Source organism: Poecilia mexicana, unplaced genomic scaffold (genome assembly GCF_051168715.1).
Source record: "Poecilia mexicana isolate PSO_F unplaced genomic scaffold, ASM5116871v1 scaffold_12, whole genome shotgun sequence".
In the NCBI taxonomy this organism is placed as follows: domain Eukaryota; kingdom Metazoa; phylum Chordata; class Actinopteri; order Cyprinodontiformes; family Poeciliidae; genus Poecilia; species Poecilia mexicana.
The window spans coordinates 17825658-17845817 of NW_028263381.1; the positions used below are offsets into that span (position 1 = coordinate 17825658).

General features: G+C 40.3%; 1 protein-coding gene across 1 annotated transcript; it reads left to right on the plus strand.

Annotated features, from left to right (window-relative positions):
- Window positions 1–1438: 1438 nt before the first annotated feature.
- On the plus strand, window positions 1439–20003 carry LOC106914024 (chondroitin sulfate proteoglycan 4-like). Its single transcript, XM_014980529.2, has 22 exons — window positions 1439–1703; window positions 3846–4009; window positions 4537–5646; window positions 5738–6148; window positions 6233–6354; window positions 6603–6711; window positions 6931–8259; window positions 8625–8717; window positions 9181–9678; window positions 9772–9906; window positions 10443–10628; window positions 10735–10917; window positions 11170–11346; window positions 12249–12447; window positions 12543–12674; window positions 13327–13502; window positions 13841–14036; window positions 14119–14290; window positions 14441–14834; window positions 16010–16162; window positions 16263–16844; window positions 17794–20003. Exons 1-22 carry the CDS (start codon window positions 1643–1645, stop codon window positions 18895–18897), a joined length of 7686 nt encoding a protein of 2561 aa, XP_014836015.2. The 5' UTR covers window positions 1439–1642; the 3' UTR covers window positions 18898–20003.
- The last annotated feature ends 157 nt before the right edge of the window (window positions 20004–20160 follow it).

Sequence of the window (20160 nt, forward strand, 5' to 3'; positions counted from 1 at the left end):
TATTATGTTTTCCAGGCAGCCACATAGTATCAGTTTGTACCTCAATCAAGAAATCACCTTCAATTGTTATAAAAATGCAGTATATATCAAAATGACTTAAAAGGAATCTGACTTTATAATTTAACACCTTGAAATTGGGCCGGTCTCTTTAAGAAAGTTCTGCTCTTTCTGGCACGCCGCCTTCAGGATGTCCTTTATTAAACCTTTAGCAATGTTTTTACCAGCTTTTCACTGATAAGTAGCTTGTATAATGAGCTCAGCAGATGCTCACTTCCACAAGGTGTTTACTAATTGCTGCTGGCTAGTCTAAAGGAGCTGAGTGAGGGAGCTGCATCTTGAAGGCTGCTGTTGGTTCCTCCAAGCGTTTTGCACAGCTGAATGGTTGCCAGGTGAGATTAAAGGGTTTTTCAAACATGCATGAAAGAATCAAAGGAGCACTCCAGGTCTGTTTTTGATGGAGAAATTATACCATAATGTAAAGCTCAAAATAGTTGATTTTACACATTTTGCCAGTGTATTTAATTGGGATTTTGTGTGACAGACTATTACAAAGGAATGCATAATTACATATTGGAAGTAAAATTGCACTTGCTTTTTTGAATTTCTTGCAATTAAAATTAGAAAAAAAATGTATTTTTTCTTTATACATGTTCTCTGCATTCATGTAGTATGTAAGCACCTTTGTTTTTCTTGGTTTGATCCAATTCACCTCATAGCAGCTCTGGCTGTCTGTTTGGAGACGTTGTCTGCCCATCTTTCCATCTTTGACTCCAATCTGCTGAAGAAACGCATCCCTCAGCTAGACACTGCCACAAACAGAGACCCTGTTTGACTCAAGCTTCACTGCTACATGTGGCAAACCTACAACAGGATTTCTTATGGTTTTATTTCAGCAGGACATGTATAAAGTCCATTTTTGTTGCATCTCTACATCTCGCCCAGCAACCCCATGGAAATGCAAGGACAAGTGAGTATATAGGGGTGAATGGTCTCAGAAAAATAAACAGTTAATTTAATATATTCATGCCACACATTTTCTTGGAAATGCTTCTTCTTGTACTTTCCAATCATGCACTTTTAGTTGATGTAAATTTCTTTTTGCTGCTAAATACTTTTTTGTTGTCCACCATTTCTGTATGTAACAGTAACTTTCACCGATTTTTGTTTTCCCACATGAGACATAAGAAAAGTTAGAATAATTACAGAGTCTCATCTGTGTGGTATCGAGTTTCAGTCTTCCTAAAACCGGAAGCTCCACACAATCTGCCATTCTTTCTAGAGAGCACTGGTTGATCCTCCTCCCCCATAGACGAGCCCTACTCTCCAGCTCTCACTCTCTTTATGCTGCGACACCTCCCCCTTGTGTTCCTGTTAGGTACTGCGCCCAGACTGAGCGGCCTTCTGGATTTGATGGGAGGGTCTGAGGGTGGAGCTTCTCTTTTGGCTGTTCTGCAAACAGCTCAGACACAGGTACATGCTTTGAAATGCTGTAATCCAGACTGTGCAAAGTAAGTACAAGCTGCGTGGAAGTTACCATTGAGAGGAATGCTATGCAGAGCCGGCACTGTGCAGTTAATGGAGCGTGCATTCAAGCAGCCAGATGTTGCTCTCATCTGAATTGATAATAATAACCTGACCAACAATGGGAAGTTTTTTGGCTGATCTGCTAATACTTCTGATTTCCATAGGACACGTTTATGCAGGTAAGGTGCTGCAGAAAAAATGTACTCCTACAAAACACGCAACTGGTAGCAGAAATGTGGAAAAAACTAGGTTGGTACTTACTAAATTCATCACATAACTATATAATTGAATAAACCATAAATATTTTCTCAAAGATAATTCATGTTTACACTGTATCTGTTAGTGTTTTGTCGTTTAATCTAGTCTGTTATTGTGAATTGGTAATCCAGTAAACTGGATTATATTTGACGGGATGTGAGGACTTACTTGTTTGACAGTAAAATGTTTGACTTAACTTATAAAATGCTCCCTTGGACCATATCATGCACAAAACAGTATATCAGGAGGATGCAGCACAGAGCATAAATTGATTTAATTTGCTTTTAAATAGGAACATTACGTGTGGCCTTGAATTTTGCCTCAAATAGTTGCTCACAGCCCTTGAAAGGCACACATCCTCATTCAAGGTGTCTGCGTCTGTAGGAAGATTACTAATAATCCAGAGTGTGCTGTATCATAGAAGCAGATTAGGCTGCACATTGGTTATGGGTTATACTGACAGTGGGTTTATAGGCTTTATGCAGAGCTGCATGCTGGGCCAGCCTGCTGACAGGGTGCTTCTCACTGAGACCAGTCTTATTGCCCATAATAAGTGCTTTGCTAACAAATTTCAGTAGTTGCAGATCCAACTTATTTTCCAAGAACAAATTAGGGGATTTTTTCTCGGTTTTCAAGATTTATTTGTGTAAATAAGGTGCTTTGGAAACCATACTGAACATTGCCTTCAATGGCTGGGGATTTCCTGTACAGAATAGTCTGCTTTTTCCAATACAAAACCAAAAATTAAATAAGAACTTTCTTTCATAGATTACATTGGTGTTTATTTTTGGGGCTTTCAAGGGTTATTGTTGTCTCCGATAAACACCAGCATACGTCTCTGACCTCCATTCAATGTACGCTGTGGGATGTTTTCACAAATTGATTATCGTTTTGAGAGCTCCATTACTGCCATTTTTTATAGGTCAAATCATTGAAAGCAAAGATAGCTTTACTTTTTTTAATATTCACACATTTCATGGAAGGCGAAATCCCCCTCATCTTCTGTGAAGATGTTAAGAGACTTTTTAAAATAAAATCAATAAATAAGCAGCGACACAAAAATCAAGGAACACAGCAGAAAAGATGAAGTTACAAACTAATTTAAAGTTCAATTACATCATAAAACAACATCTTTGAACATGTCACAGAGCAATGCTCAGTTCACCATCTAAAAATAGAGCATGGCACAACTGAATCAAATAGATGTTTTAATTTTTTAATATGGATTTCCTATCAAAATATCACTACGTGTGTTACAAAAAGAAAAACAAACCCCAGATGATGTTTTAAGGTGCCAATTACAACAAAATGTTCAGCAGAGTTTTTACAATGAGTGGAAAAGATTATAATCTTTGAATAAGCACCACAACAGATTTGTTTGACTGATTTTGATTCAAATTGACCTCATTTCACTAAGATGTTGTCAGTCATACCCAGTGAACATTAGCTTGTAAGCATGTTAACATATCTTAAAATCTTAAAAAGAGTGCAAGCCAAATGTGCTGTGCAAAAGAAGAGTATAATGTCAAAACCACAATTAAACTGCAGGTTGGGATCAATTAAACATCTTTGTTTATATTTTGAAGCTGTGAGATTCCTATATAAGTTTCACAAAATGTAAATTGCAAAAAAAAACCAAAATCATCCATCTAATGTTGTCGTTGCATTCTGGGTGGCTAAAGGGTCAATTTGTGTCATCTAGGTCAATAGAGAAGTTCAATTAGCATCAGACCATTTCATTAGCAGCTGTTTCTAAATGCATTAACTATCATTAACTAAGTCAGATCGAAGCTACAAAGTGCAGAATAGACGCCAAATTGACTAACAAGTCCGCTAGCGTCAATGAAAGAGTTAAGTCTAAACTTTTAGGCTATTAGGACCACCCAAATCAACACTTAACAAAACATTTACATTCCAGTGAACTATTTTTATTTCCATAAGATCAAAATCACTTTTCTTTCTTTAGCTTATGGCTAAACAAAGCAAAACTGTATGAGTAAGAAATGAACAGAAAGAGTTTTATTGCTCCTGTTTCTCATCTATTTCCATCTTCCTTGTTGCAGTTTCCTTTTATGGCAATGGCTACATTCACCTGCAAGCAATAGAAAAGTCCATTCAGACGTTAATCCATGTACGATTTTATACCTCAAGTCAGTCTGGGCTACTGATTTTGGCAGCAGGACAGAGAGACTTTTTACTTCTTGAGCTGATTTCTGGACGCCTGCAGGTAAGCCCTAGGTGAAATACAATAGAAGAAGCGACCAGCTACAGCTGAAAATTGTTGTCTTTGTTTCAGACGCCAAGAATATTGTGAAAAGACAAGCAATAGTTTGTAGTTCACCATCATCTAAAGTTGATCTAAAGTGAAGAGCAACTAGACCTCCCAGGATACATAGAACTGGAGAGATTCACACTTTTAAAGAAAGGGAAACTACCTTAGCATATTGCAGTAAAACATTTTAGCAGATATATGCTGGGTTTTACTATACAAAGAAGAGTCAGCAAGAAAACATCTAATTTAATGTCAGAATGTTGAAGCTGAGACAAAAATAAACCCTCTGGCTCTGGTTTTATGTCAGAACATGTTCCTTCATGAATGAGGCTGGAGAAGAAAACCATAACTGTGCTTAGTTGCTGCCCTTATCAAGTCTCAAAACCTTGGTTGATTTTAGAGCATGTAACTACAGCAGGACAGTAAGATAGTAATGTTTCATCGCTCTCTCTTTGCTTCTCATCTCCTACCTCTCCCTTCAGGTACGTCTGAACCTGGGCTCAGGTGAGCGGTTGCTACGTTCAGAAAGGGGTATCCATCTTAACGATCTGGCCTGGCACACAGTGGATCTCAACCATACACACCACAACATCAACATGATTGTGGATCGAAGTTCTCACACTACTCTCCGAATGCCAGGACCAGATTTGGAGCTCAGCATTGAGGATGGGCTCTTTGTTGGTGGGACAGCTGGACTAAACCATCCTTACCTTCTGAACAACTCAACTGGATTTAGGGGTTGCTTGGATGAGGCTGTCTTCAATGAATACAACCTACTGTCCAGCCTTCAGCCATATTCTGGGTACAAAAGCATCCACGAGGTATCCCTGGGTTGTAGTCCACAGTTTTTAGCAACAGAAGAAGATCCTGTGAGGTTTTCCAGCTCTAAAGCCTTTATCTCTTTCCCACAATGGGAGATCCTGCAAGAGGGGACATTTGAGTGTGAACTTCACCCTTCCTGGACAGATGAAAATGGACTTGTGTTGTACAGCTCTGGGAGTGACGGAGGGTTTGTCTCTATTGAGATCAGAGACGGTCACCTTGTGGCCTCAATAGGAAATGGAAAGGGTAGTAAAACTGAGCTGCATTCACTGACACATGTCTACAGCAAGCACACCTGGTACCCCATCCAGCTGCTCCTGCAACCTGATAGCATCCAACTGAAGGTAGGCAAGGAGTTAGTGAAGGCCAGCCTGAGTCAGGAACTTCAGGCCATCCAGCCCAAAGGACCTCTTGTCCTTGGAGGACTGGATGATGTCGCTGTAGGAAAAGCAAGAAGTGCTGGATTAGCTTCTGTTCCTTTTGGAGAAGAAGGAGGGGGAAGATCATTTAAAGGCTGCCTCCAAAAAATTAGAGTGAACGCTCAAAAAACTGGCTTGCCTCATGCCATGGTCACCAAAGACATTACTGTGGGCTGCAATATAGGTCAGGCTCCAAAGGTAGTGATAATTTCCAATCCAACAGATCTCCCTGACTTTGATGTTACCACAACACAAATGATCAGCAACAAGAGGACAACAAACCTATTGGTGCTTCGAACCCTGGAGGTAGCTGAAGGAGGCCAGGCACTACTTGAACCCAAACATGTGAGGGTAGGACATTTTCTGTCCTGGTAGTATCTCACGAATATTTTCTGTACTGTTTGACAAATTTACATGCGTTTCCATTTGCACATTCTGCCAGGTGAATATTGATTTTCGCAAACTGGGGATCCATCCATCAGAGCTGATGTGTCGCATTGTTGACCCTCCTGTTCATGGTCAGCTACATTTGAACCCCAATCCAGATCCAGATGGGTTGCCTGAGGAAACTCAGGAGAGAATTATAGGGATAGGAGCAAAGGAGAAGGACCGATCTTTCAGCATGCTGGACCTGTGGCGAGGTCGGGTTATGTACGTTCACAGTGGCTCAGAGGACCAGAATGACTTCTTCATGATTTCAGTGTTCTCTAACAATAAGAAGCCACTGCCTGTACTTCTGGAAGACAACCATGTGCACCGATTTAATATCAGCATCACTCCAGTTAATGATCCTCCTGTTCTCAGCTTACCACAAGGAAACCTTTTCACTCTGCCGGAGAAGTCCAAACGACAGGTGGGCACATCAGAATGCCTTGATATATAACACCTTGAATTATTCCAAGTTAAGACAATCAAATGAATGTGTTCTTCATGACAGCTGACAACAGATATGCTGAGAGTCTCAGATCCTGACAACAGTCCTGAGGATCTTGTTTTTAACTCAATGGGGAACCTCAATTCTGAAGCTGGTTACCTCGAGAACCTAGATTACCCTGGCAGGTTAGTCTCACGGGATGTTCCCACAATGCCTTACAAACCTTTTTAGACCATTTAACCCCTTAACTGTCACCCTAAAATGTTTACATGTCATCAAATGTGTTCACGAGGACACCAAATTCCTCATAACACTCAGGGGTTTAGCATCTATATATGGGTTGTAGATGTAATTTCCAAGAACTCTTTAAAATTAAGCCTGCAAGCACTCATTTGATAAATGAGTGAATAACATGACAATGATGCTCTTCCAGGGCCATCAACTTGTTCTCTCTGAGTGATCTGGAGGAGGGTAAGATCAGCTTCGTGCATACAGGAGTTTCTGCCTCCAGGTTGGTCCTCAGAGCCAGTGATGGGCATAGAGTAAGTAAACATATGGTTACTTTGCTAAATTCTAACTAGCTAAGAAAAACTATTTGTCAGTGCTTTGGTTAATTATCCTTTTACAGTGCATCCTGCAGTTTAGAGGTACATCCTTCTCTTGTGGCAGAGAACATCTTAGCAAAAATGAATAAAGATATTGTAGATATGACGTGATTCTTCCATGAATTTTTCAAATTTTTTTTCCTTTCATATTTACAGGTCAGCAACGCTGTAGTTTTACGGATCATGGCAGTGACTCTTGAGTACAAACTAGTGAATAAAACTGGACTGGAGGTGAATCAGGGAGAATCGGCCATCATCAGCACCAGACACCTTGCGGTGCGGGTCAATGTGGCTGATAGTTCAGTGGACGTGTGGTATGATGTGACAGACTTACCACAGTTTGGTGAGCTCCAGAGGTTACACTCAAGTGGTGAATGGAAATCCACTACCTTTTTCTCACAGAGAATTCTGGAAAAAGAAAGGATTCGATATATTAGCACCTATCGTGGAATTCAGACTCAGAGCAACATTACAGACCAATTCAAATGCAAGATAGTAATCAATTCAGTCGCCAAAGAGGAGGTTGTTTTCCCCATAGAGATCCGCTGGATTCAGTTCAAGGTAACAAGGAGCAAGATGGAAGTGACCGGCCTTGAGAGTGCTGTTCTCACACCTGAAGATCTTCATGTGATTTCTAAAGGTGTTAAAATCAGTGAGAGTGACCTTTTCTATAGAGTTTTGACAGTTCCAAAGAAAGGGCGATTGTTCCTCAACCAAATGGTTCTGCAAAAGAATTCAACCTTTAGCCAAGAGAATATCACACAGGGTTTGGTTAAGTATGAGCTTTTTAACAGGCTGCATGATGACACAAGAGATGTCTTCAGTTTTCAGGTGTTCTCTGCTCATGCTGCTTCAACACCTTATGACTTCAGAATCAACATTAAAGCCGAGTCAAGTGCCGTAGCCGTCATAAATAAAGGCCTTTTAATCCTTGAAGGAGCAAGTAAAGTAATTACGAAAGATATTTTGTTCACTCACACAGCAAGCAACCGGGAGGTTCATTATAACGTAACGGTGAGCCCCAGGCATGGCCAGTTAAGGAAGATCAATCTCTCCAACTCAACTTCCATTAATGACAACATACTGACGTTCAGCAATCAGGACATCACAGAGGAGCGAATCATGTACGTTCATGATGACAGCGAGACCAAACAGGATTACTTCACGTTTCAAATAGCTGTTTACAAACCGCACAAAAACACAAACAAGAAGGAAGACAGAAACACGGAGGAGCACACCTTTAACATCTCTGTGCAACTCGTCAATGATCAGAGACCCGTCAGGGTTGTCGATGAGGTCTTTCACGTTGCCCGGGATGGACAGAGGTTAGTGACACTGAAAGACTTGCGGTACCGAGACGATGACTCGGATTTTGAGGACAGCTGGCTGGTATACACTCGGAGGGGGATTCCAATGGGGGAGCTGGTGCTGGCCAGTGATCCCAGTCACAGGCTGTATGAGTTCACACAACGGGACCTTGAGCAGGTTAGCATCTATTTCTAAATGGATTTGATGTAGGGGTGTAACAGCATCATTATGTAAAAGCTTTTATACTGAGAGAAGCTTAAACATTTTTGGAAAAGTCTGCACTTCCTGGTTTGTTTGCTCAAGCAGAAAGTTGGAAATTTTAGAATAATATTTATAGTAAATCTAGTAGTGCTTTAAGAAGTCTAAAAAAATCTAAAATCATAAGAATTCAATGGTAAAAAATGGAAAATGCTCTGCGTCTTCTAACTGCTTCTTTGATTAGGACATGAAATGAGTTATTTGTTTAAATATTGTATCCTTTCTAAGCCATATTCAATGCCATACATTTTGTAACTAACTGATTATTGTGTTTCTTTCCTCAGAATAAAGTGTTGTTTATCCACAGTGGGGTCAGTTTTGGCCGCTTTGTGCTTTTTGTAACAGATGGAAAACATTATGTTTCAGCTCTGCTGGAGGTGAATATATATTTTTGCTTGGCATCTTATTCTTTTACTGTAAAGATAGTTGTATACTTAACAGTGAACAATACATTATGTTCTCTAATTTGTTTTTTTTCCTGTAAAGTGTCAAATTATTGGCTTATATGTCAAAGATTTCAACTGTGTGCACAGCCACCTAATTAGGTACAGCTGATTTGGTGTAAAAGAGAGAACCAAAGAGAGAATAGCGATTTTAACAATCTGTTTAAGTCAAATTGGTCTTGAGACTTTTAAAGTGGCCACATGTTCTCATAAATTCCAAAAGTGGTTTTGATCATTTTTCCAGAAGAACTATACAAGTGTCCTGTTAACATTGACTCTTTTGATTTTGGTTGGGATTCATGTAGTTGGATTTATGTTGATATTTTAATCCTTAAAACAGTCATAATGTAATTATCTTATATATTTGAACAATTTCCTATGTGTTTATTTGGTGTAGGTGATGGCGCAGGATCCATACCTGCAGGTGGAGAACAACACAGGCCTCATGGTCCAGCAGGGTGGGATTGCAGCCCTGACTTCTGTCAACCTCAGCGTCATCAGCAACCTCGACATTCGGGATCCTCAGGAAGTGACTTTCGAGGTCTACGTTCCACCTAAACATGGCGTTCTCTGCTTCAACGATGGGCAGAAGGAGGTGATCATAGGAACTGATGCCATTTCAGTTTTCACCCAGAGAGATCTGGTGGCACGGCGTCTGGCATATCACCACAGCGGAGGTCACGAGTTGTTGGATGTTTTCAATGTGACGGCAAGAGCAAGGGAAAGAAGCACTGAGAGGCGGACTGAAAGAGGGAAGAGGGAGGTGCATCTAGACATTGGAGTGCCGGTGAAGATATACTTAGAGAGTCATCACAGACCTCCGACTATCAAAACCAACCGTCCAGTTGTGGTGGCCGAGGGACAGAACACCTCCATTAGCAGAGAAGATGTAGAGGTGAGAGATTCATCATTCCCAGCCCACCACGTATATGTGTCAATGCTATTATTATTCTGTCAACAATTTCCTTTTCGTGTGTTTTTACACCAGGTTGTCCATGAGGACAGTTTACCCTCAGATATAGTCTTCACTGTCCAAGAACCTCCTACAGTGGGCATCATTTATAGAGTGTCAGGCAGCAACAATCTGGAAAATGTTCATGGAGAAAAACAGGACCTTGAAAAGGTGTGTTCACTGTTGGTCCAGCTGGACACTAATTGTTCCATATAATCAGCAATAAATTGTGTCCTATCATGACAACATACTATTTACTATTAGACATATTGATTGTCTAAACTTACAAGCTATGAGAATTAGAAAAATAAAACCTATGTAGTTGTGAAACCTCATTTTGTATTTGACTTCTTTACCTTCCATCGATGTGACTGACAGCCATGTGTAAATGTAACTTTTTTATCTTGCATAATAACAAAACACATATTAGCTGGGGTTTTTTTTTTATTTGTACTCAATTGCTGTTTGGTAAGTGGCCACATGGTGGTGCTTTACTGACAGTTATCTGACGCACACATCAACAGTCTTGGTTTAACAAGATTCAAAAGTGAGTACATTTACTCCTTAAATATTGATAATGTAATAAATGTTTTGTTTATTTGGGTTTTTTTTTTCATCTCATTATGAAGTTGGCCCAGGCAAGTTTATCTCAATTATTTACCTAGAAACTGTGTTTTAATATGGTTTGGCTCTGTGCTTCTGTCCAGGGTTTCAAGGAACAGATTGGGATTTCCTTTACCCAAGAGGATGTCAACCAGAGATCAATCATGTATCAGCAGCAGGCTGTAGGAAGCATCAATGACTCTATTGTCTTGGAAGCAACAAATGGGGTGACAAAGGTTGGACCTATCAGGGTGGTGATTGACATCATACCTATCCTGCTTCCACTGCAGGTAGCAAACTTGTCCGAAAAGTAGGATGAACAAATGTCTAAAACCTATTAATGGAGCTCTGTTTACAAATCTAACTGCAGTATTTTTGTCCTTCTTGAATCTTCAGGTGTTGAACTTGACCCTGGATGAAGGGTCGTCCCTGCCACTCACATCCCGCATAATCAAGGTTGCCAGTCATCACTTTGCAGGGCTGAATTTCCTGTACCAGGTTATTGCTCCACCAAGGTTTGGACACTTAGAGCACAGCCGTATCCCAGGGATGCCTATCAATGCTTTCACTCACACAGAGGTACGATTAAACACATTCATAAAGATAAATTAATCCCTGAAAACGGACTTCATTCCTTGTTTTCAGAGATAGCTGCAGCATACCCTTTTATTATAATACATAAATAGCCTAACCGTCGCTGTAAGTCTTTTATCTAGATTAATTAACACACAGATTTCATTTCAGTTTAAATCCTTTCTTTCATTTAACACAGAAAAAAAAAATTCTTCTATCTGAACTGGGCCTTGTTGGAATTTAAATATCTGCGTCTAGGTGGAGCTTGAGTACATCTCCTATGTCCATGATGGCAGTGAAACACTAAAGGACAACTTCACAATTGTAGCCAATCAAACTGAGATGAAAAAGCACAGCTTGCCATGCACCGTTTACATCACAGTCACACCTGTCAATGACGAGACCCCTACTGTGACCACCAACCGTGGCCTAAAGGTAGGAAATTCTATGAATTGTTGAAGAAAAGTTATGTGTGCCTCATGAAGCTAAAACAAGCTAAAATGTTGCATTGTCTGCTGCATCCCGGACAAGCCCCCTAAAGTTGTTTGGATGGAATTCAACACAGAGAAAGCTTGACTGATTTTAAGTATTTTAAAAGGGTATAACAGTATAGCTCTCTCTCTCTTATGTTGGTTTTTACAAATGGTTCACAAAACACAAACTGTGTTTAAATAAAATTAAAAATCAGTGTAGAATAATTCAGTCCATGTTTGACAAGTCCATATGATGCGGTTTTTATACTTATCACTATTCAGCGTAAAATTACTCAGTTCAAGTTTGCTTTAAGTTTTCAACCAATGATGTTCAAGCCAAAGGGATGCACTGAACCAGATGCTAAACTCATTTTCAGTGGGTAGCAATTAGCCTGTCATAATCCCACAGTGCTCACAAATGGTTTGCATTTCTTCTTTATTTCTCGCGGCCACATTGCAAGAGTCAAAAGTGCTACCACATCAAAGATCTTAAAGCGGTTGAGACTTTCACGATGCTTGTTTTACTGTCTTTGTTGCCCAGCGTCATCAGCACAACAAAGCACCCTAAGAAAAATGTACTTTCTTGCTTTAAAGTAAGTCTAAACCTAAATAATGCAGGGAATCAAACTTATGTCAAGTGTTGTCTTTCATACTCATGGCCTACAATAATAGCTTGCTCTTGCTTATCCAGAAGTTGCATGCCATGTAAATGAATACCTTGTGGGAGTAAAAGTAGTTCTTGTTTTTCTAATAACAGGTAATGCAGGCGTCAAATAGTTGGATTTGTCATAGAATATAGAATAGATATTATTGTGTTAGTTTATTAAGAAATGTCCTTTCTGTTTTGCCTTTGTGATGCTGCAGGTTTGGGTGGGTTCTGTAACAGAAATAAGTACAAATGAACTCAGTGCAGATGATGTGGATACTCCACCCGAGGGCCTGGAGTTTGTCGTCACCCCACCGAGCAACGGTCACTTGGCTCTGAAGAGCGCCCCCTCCAGACACATCCTGAACTTTACCCAAAATCACATCCAGAGCAGGATGCTGGTGTTTGTGCACAGTGGTAAACACACATTTGTAGCTATTTGTAGTGTCAGTGTCCAAACGGGGTTCAGGTGTAAAGATTGGTTTGTTTAAACTGTCTTGTCCCCCCTGCAGGTGCATTATCAGGGGGCTTCCACTTTCAGGTGAATGATGGAGTTAATTTTGCTCCTCGGCAGATCTTCAGCACAACAGCCCATGATCTGGTTCTTACCTTACAGAAGAACCACCCTATGGAGGTGTACCCAGGTATAGCTCACTCGTCAGTCCGTACAAATGACATTTCTTCTTAACTACTAGTATGATTTGAATATAACGGGGCTGAAATGTCTCACAAACACAAAAAATTATCACTAAGGTAACTGGAAAAGTGTGCATACTAAGGCTTGCTACCCTCCACTGTAATATCCAAAACTGACTCTAGGTGGCAATGCTACTTTTGGAATATATTTAAGCAAATGTAGCAGTGCATCTTTTAAAATTAAGCAAAAGTGGTTTCATTCGCACTCTTGTTTATCTTGGTAATGTGCCTAAATTAGTTATTGTAATATTGTCAAGAGTGGGGCGACACATTATGTTTGCCATATTTCATATTTATTTGCCATTTCTGGTGTGCAGATTTTTTTTCAATGATTAGGTGTTTGGAAAACGTACGCAGAATGATTAAGATGAAAGAATATACTTTATTTTCTTTTTAACTGATGTGGGCCTGGTTGCTTTTCTATAATTAAGTAAGCTGTCTCGAATGTGTTAAGAGCTCGTTGTTGCTTCTTTATTCAGAACACAACTGTCACTTGCAGAAACTGAAGACCAGAACTCACGTAAAATATACAGCATTGCTACTAAAATACTTAGTAGCCAGTCAAACATTGTTCTGTCTTCTTTTTTGTTCCTCTTGAAGGCTCTGTGACACCAATCTCAGAACAGGAGCTTCAGGTTGTTACCAACAACATCAGTGACATTGGAAGGAACCAGTCTGTGGTTTTTGCTGTGACTGCACCTCCCAAATTTGGACGTCTGGTCCTACGAATGCCTGATAATTCTTTCAGAAACATTTCTACATTTACACAGAGCATGGTAGGAATGCCTGATTTTTTTTTCTTCTGTTTCTGCACTTCAAAAGATTGAAATAGTCTGCGAACAGAAAAAAAAAGTTACATAACCACATAAGATTTGGAAATTTATTCATTTACTCATATTTACTAATGGAATATTGACAACTAATAATAATAGATTTCCTGATATTGTTGACAAATTGCAAAAAATGATTTTATGAGACAAATATTATTCAACCCCAAAAAAATTTCAATTATAACATTTTAAAAGATCCCTTTATTTCCTTGGGAATATTTTTATTCAAATATTGATAAAAGGAAGCCTCTCCCTCCTGACCGGATCATCTCTCTCCCTCTCAGGTGAATGACGGGTTGATTCTGTACGACCAGAACCAGCCGGAGTCGGTTGGGTGGTCAGCTGCAGACTCCTTTTCTTTCACCGTTTCCTCTCCTCCAGCTTTTCTTCCTCAGCACACCTTCACTATTTTAATCTCCTACCAAGCCAATGAACACCTGGGCAACCCCCAGCACAAGACTAGACTACTAAACAATGCAGGTACCGCCTCTCTTCCAGCTGGACACGATTCTCAGAAAAGAGTTTGAGAAGGAGGAATTTTCCATCTGTTTGTGTTTGCAAGGTGCCGTGGTGGCCGAAGGAGGTAGAGTGACCATTGACCGCTCTAAGCTCGATGCCTCTAACCTGCTGGGAAACCTCCCAGAGTCGCACAGAAAGGACCACCACATCATGTACCGAGTGATTTCTCTGCCCAGACACGGAGCGCTGATCATACAGGGACACAATCTCACCAGGTGAGATCCTGCAGAAGTTGTAGATTTTATCTTTAAATTTAGCATGTAACAACCGAGGTGGCCTAATTGCAAATGTTGAAGTAAATTTGGAGAAACATTTCATTTAATTTTAATTAAGTCTTCCTTGGGTTTTTGATGTGTTTTTCACAGCAGACAGTCAGATTTCTCTCAGGCCACCCTAAACAAGTTTGGCATCATGTATCTCCACGACGACTCAGAGACGACGAAGGACAGCTTCACTTTTCGAGCCTGGGTGGCACCTTTGCATCTTCCCTCTTCCTCCTCTTTGTTATCTCTGTCTGCCTTTTCCTCTGATTCCTCTTCCACCTCTTACTCTCCTCTCTACTCTCCTTCGTCATCCTCCTTTCCTGCACTGGGCACAGCCTCTCATCGCCGCCCTGCGGTGGATAGCGTGGCGGTGACAGAGATGTTCAACATCACTGTGACTCCAGTTAATGACCATCCGCCGCTAATCAGGAGCAGAGCTCCGAGCATGAAGGTTGTGGTTGGGGAGAGAGTCATTCTTGGACCTGACAACCTTCAGGTGAGCCAGTGTTTTATGATTGTTCTCATTTTTACAAGTTTAATTTTCCAGCTGTTGGACCCTGAGAAAAAAAGTAAGTGCAATCTGTGATATTTTCTAAGGAATCACTAATTAAAAATCTGTTATTTCTTGTATGATATATTATTTCAGACAAAGAAAGATCAGCTCTCAAATATATTTTTCTAAATTACAGCTAGACTTGAAGCTAAGGGCACTGGGCTTTCCAAGACCAGCACTTTTTGCAGCTTGCAAAGTTGAATGAAATATTTGTAGTTTCTGGAATTTGAATTGATGTAGATCCAGCTTTTGTTGAAGGAACATCATGTTATACAGATTTGCTATAAATTTGATCAAATCCAACAGACCTGGACATTTTAGGACCCTCGGGCCTCATCTGGTCCTTTAGTTGTCAACTGGCCCGCATGAAATCAAAAATAAATTAACCCGTTATTTTGTTTGCTAATTCAAATAAGCTGCTTCTATTTTGAAAAATCTGTTTTTATTGAATACATCTCTACATACATTTTGCAAAGTCCAGGAGTGTCCCATTGTTAGAGTCCTTTGCATGAATAAAGAGAGAATGACGCAGGTTACATCAAGAAATCTTTAGTCCATGCAAGTAAGAAAGAAAGACCGATACAGAATGCAGTTTTTAATCAAAAATAGAGGCTTTGCAGCAGCAGTGCACTAAAAACATCCACATGACTCATTTAATTAGAAATAACATTCTGGATGGATGTAGTCATCTGTTTTCCTTAAAGTCTTGTCTGGACCTGGCTTTGCAGAACCTCCCGTTTGTCCTGCTCTTGCCAAGAAAAGACAAGTAAAAAAAGAAGTGAGAATAATTTGGTTCTTATCCAGACAGTGCATGCAAAAAATGTGGAAAAACTAATTGAAAAAATTAATTGTAAATATATCGCAATTAGTCATTTAGATCCGCGCATGCCTCTCCAATTCTGAATTTTGTTTACTACATGTTTTACAAATAGCTAGGTTCTCTGTCATATTTTGAACGCAATCTCCTGAGCAAAATGAACCAATTCCACTCAATAATGTGTTCATACTACTTGTTAAAAAGGTTGTTGTGCTTTGATTTTGCACTTGGTGAATTTCTCTCTTGCTAAACATTTTTTTCTGAGTCTTTTCTGTTGACTGTCTTATTTTTTTTTTTTAAGGTTGAGGATCATGACACGCCACCAGAAGAGCTGCACTACCTTGTGATCAGTAAGCCCAACAATGGCTACCTGACTTTGGGAGAAAGACCTGAGATAGTGACCTCTTTCACCCAGTATGACGTCAACCACGGTCGACTACATTTTACACAGCAGGTGAAACGGACTAATCTCAATTCTTATTAAAACTGTGGAACAGTTTTAATTTCAATTTGGGTTTTCATTTACTATCATTGCTGTGATTTTTTTTCCACAGGGTGAGGTTTCAACTGGAGTTTTCTACTTCAATGTCACCGACGGCCACCACCGTCCGCTCTACAAGCTGTTTAGCATGGAGGTGGTTAAACCGTCGGTATCCCTGGTCAACAACACCGGCCTGTCGTTGGTTCAAGGTCGCACGGCGGTGGTGCTGACAACCAACCAGCTGGCGGCTCAAACCAATGGTCAGCGACAGGCCAATATCTCCTACACAGTCACCAAGCACCCACGCCACGGACGCATCGCCATCAACGACCAGGAGGTCACCACCTTCCGGCATGAGGACCTCCAGCTTGGGCGGGTGGTCTATCACATGACTGACCTCAGCGAATCAGAAGACAGCTTCCAGGTGTCAGTGTCAGCCTGGTCTGCTGGTGTTGACTATGGGAGAGTGACAGGTCAGACGGTGAACGTTACGGTGCGTCCTCTGATCTACCTCAGAGAGCCAGTCAGAGTACCGAGTGGCATCGCAGTGAAACTGGGTAAAGCCATGATTGATGCCTCCGAACTGGCCAGAATCAGCAGAGTCGATCCGGTCTTTGAGGTTCTTTCTCCACCGAAACATGGAAAATTGGTCAAGGTAAATCCATTTGATATGATCTTGTGGACTATCAGTTTGTAATTAAGCTGCTAAGAGCACTTTTTATTTAATGAATATTCATTCAGGTCTAAAGCTTTTCTGAAAGATGTTATCCATCCATTAATGCAAAATCTTCCATATCCTCTGCAATGATTGACATCCTAATAAAAGAACATAAATTGATAAATCCTGGAACACAGGACTTTAACAAGAGTATATTTTTTCCAAGTTGTAAATTGCTGTAAAATCATTATAAAGTGCTTTTACAGCATTGTAAAAGTTTTGATTGGGAATACATGACATTCTGTTTCTATGACACATATGATGTGACACAGAGGACAGCTTCTCCGAGCTTCTCTTCAAAATGGGAAATATAAGAAATTCAAGTAAAGCAGATATATGTTAAGCTTTCATAAGTCTGTAAATTGCTGCCAGAAAATTGTTGCTCCTTAAGTTTGATCACATCTACAGTCTGAGCAACAATTAAAAGGCTTAAGCATCTAGAACTGAAACAAGGCTGGATAAAGACCCAAGATCTCTCTTTATATGCTGCATATTTTTGAAATGTAATAAAATATCAGTAAGCATAGTCAAGTTAAGTTTATTTGAATTGCACATTTCAGCAATAAAGCAGTTCAAAATGCTTTACACTATAAAAATATATTACAGTAACCATGAAACAATAAAAAGCATTACATTTGATCAAACGGCATCATCAAAACCTTTCTCGAAGTTTGTTCTCACTAGCAAAGGGAAGGTGTAAAATATGTTTAAGTTGGTAACATTTTTATTTTAATAAATAAATCTGACATTGTACTACTCCCTACTGCCATAAAACATTAGTTTAGTTCAAGTTTTTAAAAATACGTCCAGAGGGATGCAAGTTAGTAATGGAAATTATTTCAAAATTGAAGCTCTTAACTTAATTGTTTTCTTCCCACATATGCAGATTACCTACGACCCAAACCACGCGTTAGAGGCACTGAAGTCATTTACATTCAGGGATGTCGTTCAGGGTCGAGTTGCCATAGAAGAGACTCTCAGTGACGCCGACAACCAGATTCACAATAACGAATCCTCACTCACAAAAGCGAGAGGCCACACTCCAGCCACACCCCTCAACGATTCCTTCACCTTCCTGCTGAAGGCCGGGAACGTCCAGCCAGCAAAGGGCGAGCTTCACTTCACCATCTTCCCCCACCACCAGATGCGCCACGGCACAAGAGGTGTCCACAAAGCGCACGGTGCGAGCCACGAGCACACGACCCCCCACTTGGGAGCCCACAACAGAACGACTCTGGGAGCCGGACACAGAGACTCTGTGGCACACAGTGCGACTGCCGAGAGCTCGCACCCTCACATTTTGTCAAACAAAAACCACAACAAGACTCAGCGGAAGGCGAAACCCCACAGCCGCTGGGGGAACCGAACGCGCAGTCATGGAGGACGATCAGGGAGCATCCCAGAGGTAGCAGTGGAAGAAGGCCACACTCATGCCCCTCAACCCCACACTCCTCCGGTACCAGAAATGCCAGTTCCAATAAGCCCTCCGATCCCTGACCTGGTCCAAGTCGAGATCCTCCCCCGTCCCGCCTCTGATCCCCTCCTAATTATCCTTCCTCTGCTGGCCTGTTTGCTTCTCATCATTATCCTCGTGGTTCTGATTCTGGTTTTCCGGCATCGCAAAGAGAAACAAGCTCGGCAGAGACTGATGCATGAACTGGCTGCGGTGCAGCTGCCCACCGAGGACAGCCCATACCTGGGCCAGCCAGAGAGAAGCGTAGCCATGCCCAACGTGCTGGTCACCCAACTCGGATCCGCAAGCTGCCCCACCTCCCCCAGGGTCCCCATGAGCCCAAGGAGGAGTCTGGCTCCAGGAATGACCTTCTGGGGGCCGTTTGAATCCAACTTAGCAGGCAGGGGTGGAAACATCAGAGGTCGTAACAACAGCGAAAGAGATTCTGGTGATATGCCCAAAGTTTCTCCTGCAGGATTTAAAACCTCGTGGAGATCCCAGTCCCCAACTCTTAAAGACAGCCAGTATTGGGTTTGAAGGCAAGTTCTTCATACATAAACTGTGCCTTATAAAGGTGTATTAGTAGGTATGTTTGCTTTCTATGCGTCATGTGTGGCATTTCAGGCTGATCTAACGTATATAGAATATACATCTTCCATCTAAGTGGTTTAGTTTCACATGAATTGTTTTGCTAAACTTTGCTCTGATGATGGAAAATGTCAATGTAAAGTGACTTCTGTTGTCTTAAGGGCAGGAGTTCCCTGGGTTACAGTTAAGCAAATATTTAATGAGGAAGGTTGCTAATATTTTTTTAAATTTGTTCCCAGACAGCTAAGTTAAACATTATAAACAAACACATTACTGTAAATGGCTAACGTACGTCTCAGTGAGGTAGTAAGTTATTAAAGAGCCTCTTTCCTTAAATTTGATGTTACTTCCTCTAACTTCCATATGTCAGCTGTTAGATTGTATTTTACTATGTGTGCCCCTTCAAGTACTGTGAGTTCTATGTATGCAACAAAGAAAGCATTGCAAAAGAATTCAGACCCCATGATTTTTTTTCTATACCTACAACTTTCAATGTGTTTTATTGGGATTTTATGTAATATACCAACACAAGGTTATTGTACATGTTTCATTGTGTGTTTAATGTATTTTTAATCTTGCTGTCCTTTTGGAATACAGACCTCCACACATCATGCTCCACAAGCTGTTCAACTTGATAAAATTATCAATACCGTTGGCATATATTACATTAAGCACAAATATAAAGATTGAAAAGTCAATAGTTTTTAATGTTTTGTCCTGGTTTGCTTTGAAATTCTTGGAAAAAAAGATAAAGTGCATACAAAAATAAATACGAGTATGTAGGAGCATAAATGCTTGTGCAACATTGTTTTGCTTTTTGAACTCTCATGTTCATTGGTCAAGGTTTGTAACCGTTTAAGGCGATGAACCGATGCAGCAGTTATTGTTTTATGAACAATCACCTGTGAAATGTACGTGAATGATGTAGACTGTTTCTTCTTAATATGCTACATTTTTTGTCATTTTGAACCTCTCCATTGTGTGCTTTATTAACCTGTGTTGTTTACTGTTCAAATGTAAAATTGTTTTTAATAAAATATGTTTCTTAAAAATTACTGTTGGTGTAAGATAATAAACTTGAAATAAAAAAATAAATTAATTAAAAAAAAACTCATTTTTTTATTTAGGTAAACCATCTGCCTGTCTTTTGACGGCAAAGTTGCAGATTTTAAATATATAAACTCTTAGTTTCCCTTTAAGATACATAGCTTG

Bases quoted from the DNA above. Each gene is read 5' to 3' on its own strand.
- LOC106914024 (XM_014980529.2), top strand. From the start codon at position 1,643: ATGGGAAGTTTTTTGGCTGATCTGCTAATACTTCTGATTTCCATAGGA. The intron at 6,149-6,232 runs GTGGGCACATCA...TCTTCATGACAG, and splicing joins CGGAGAAGTCCAAACGACAG to CTGACAACAGATATGCTGAG. The intron at 10,629-10,734 runs GTAGCAAACTTG...TTGAATCTTCAG, and splicing joins CTATCCTGCTTCCACTGCAG to GTGTTGAACTTGACCCTGGA.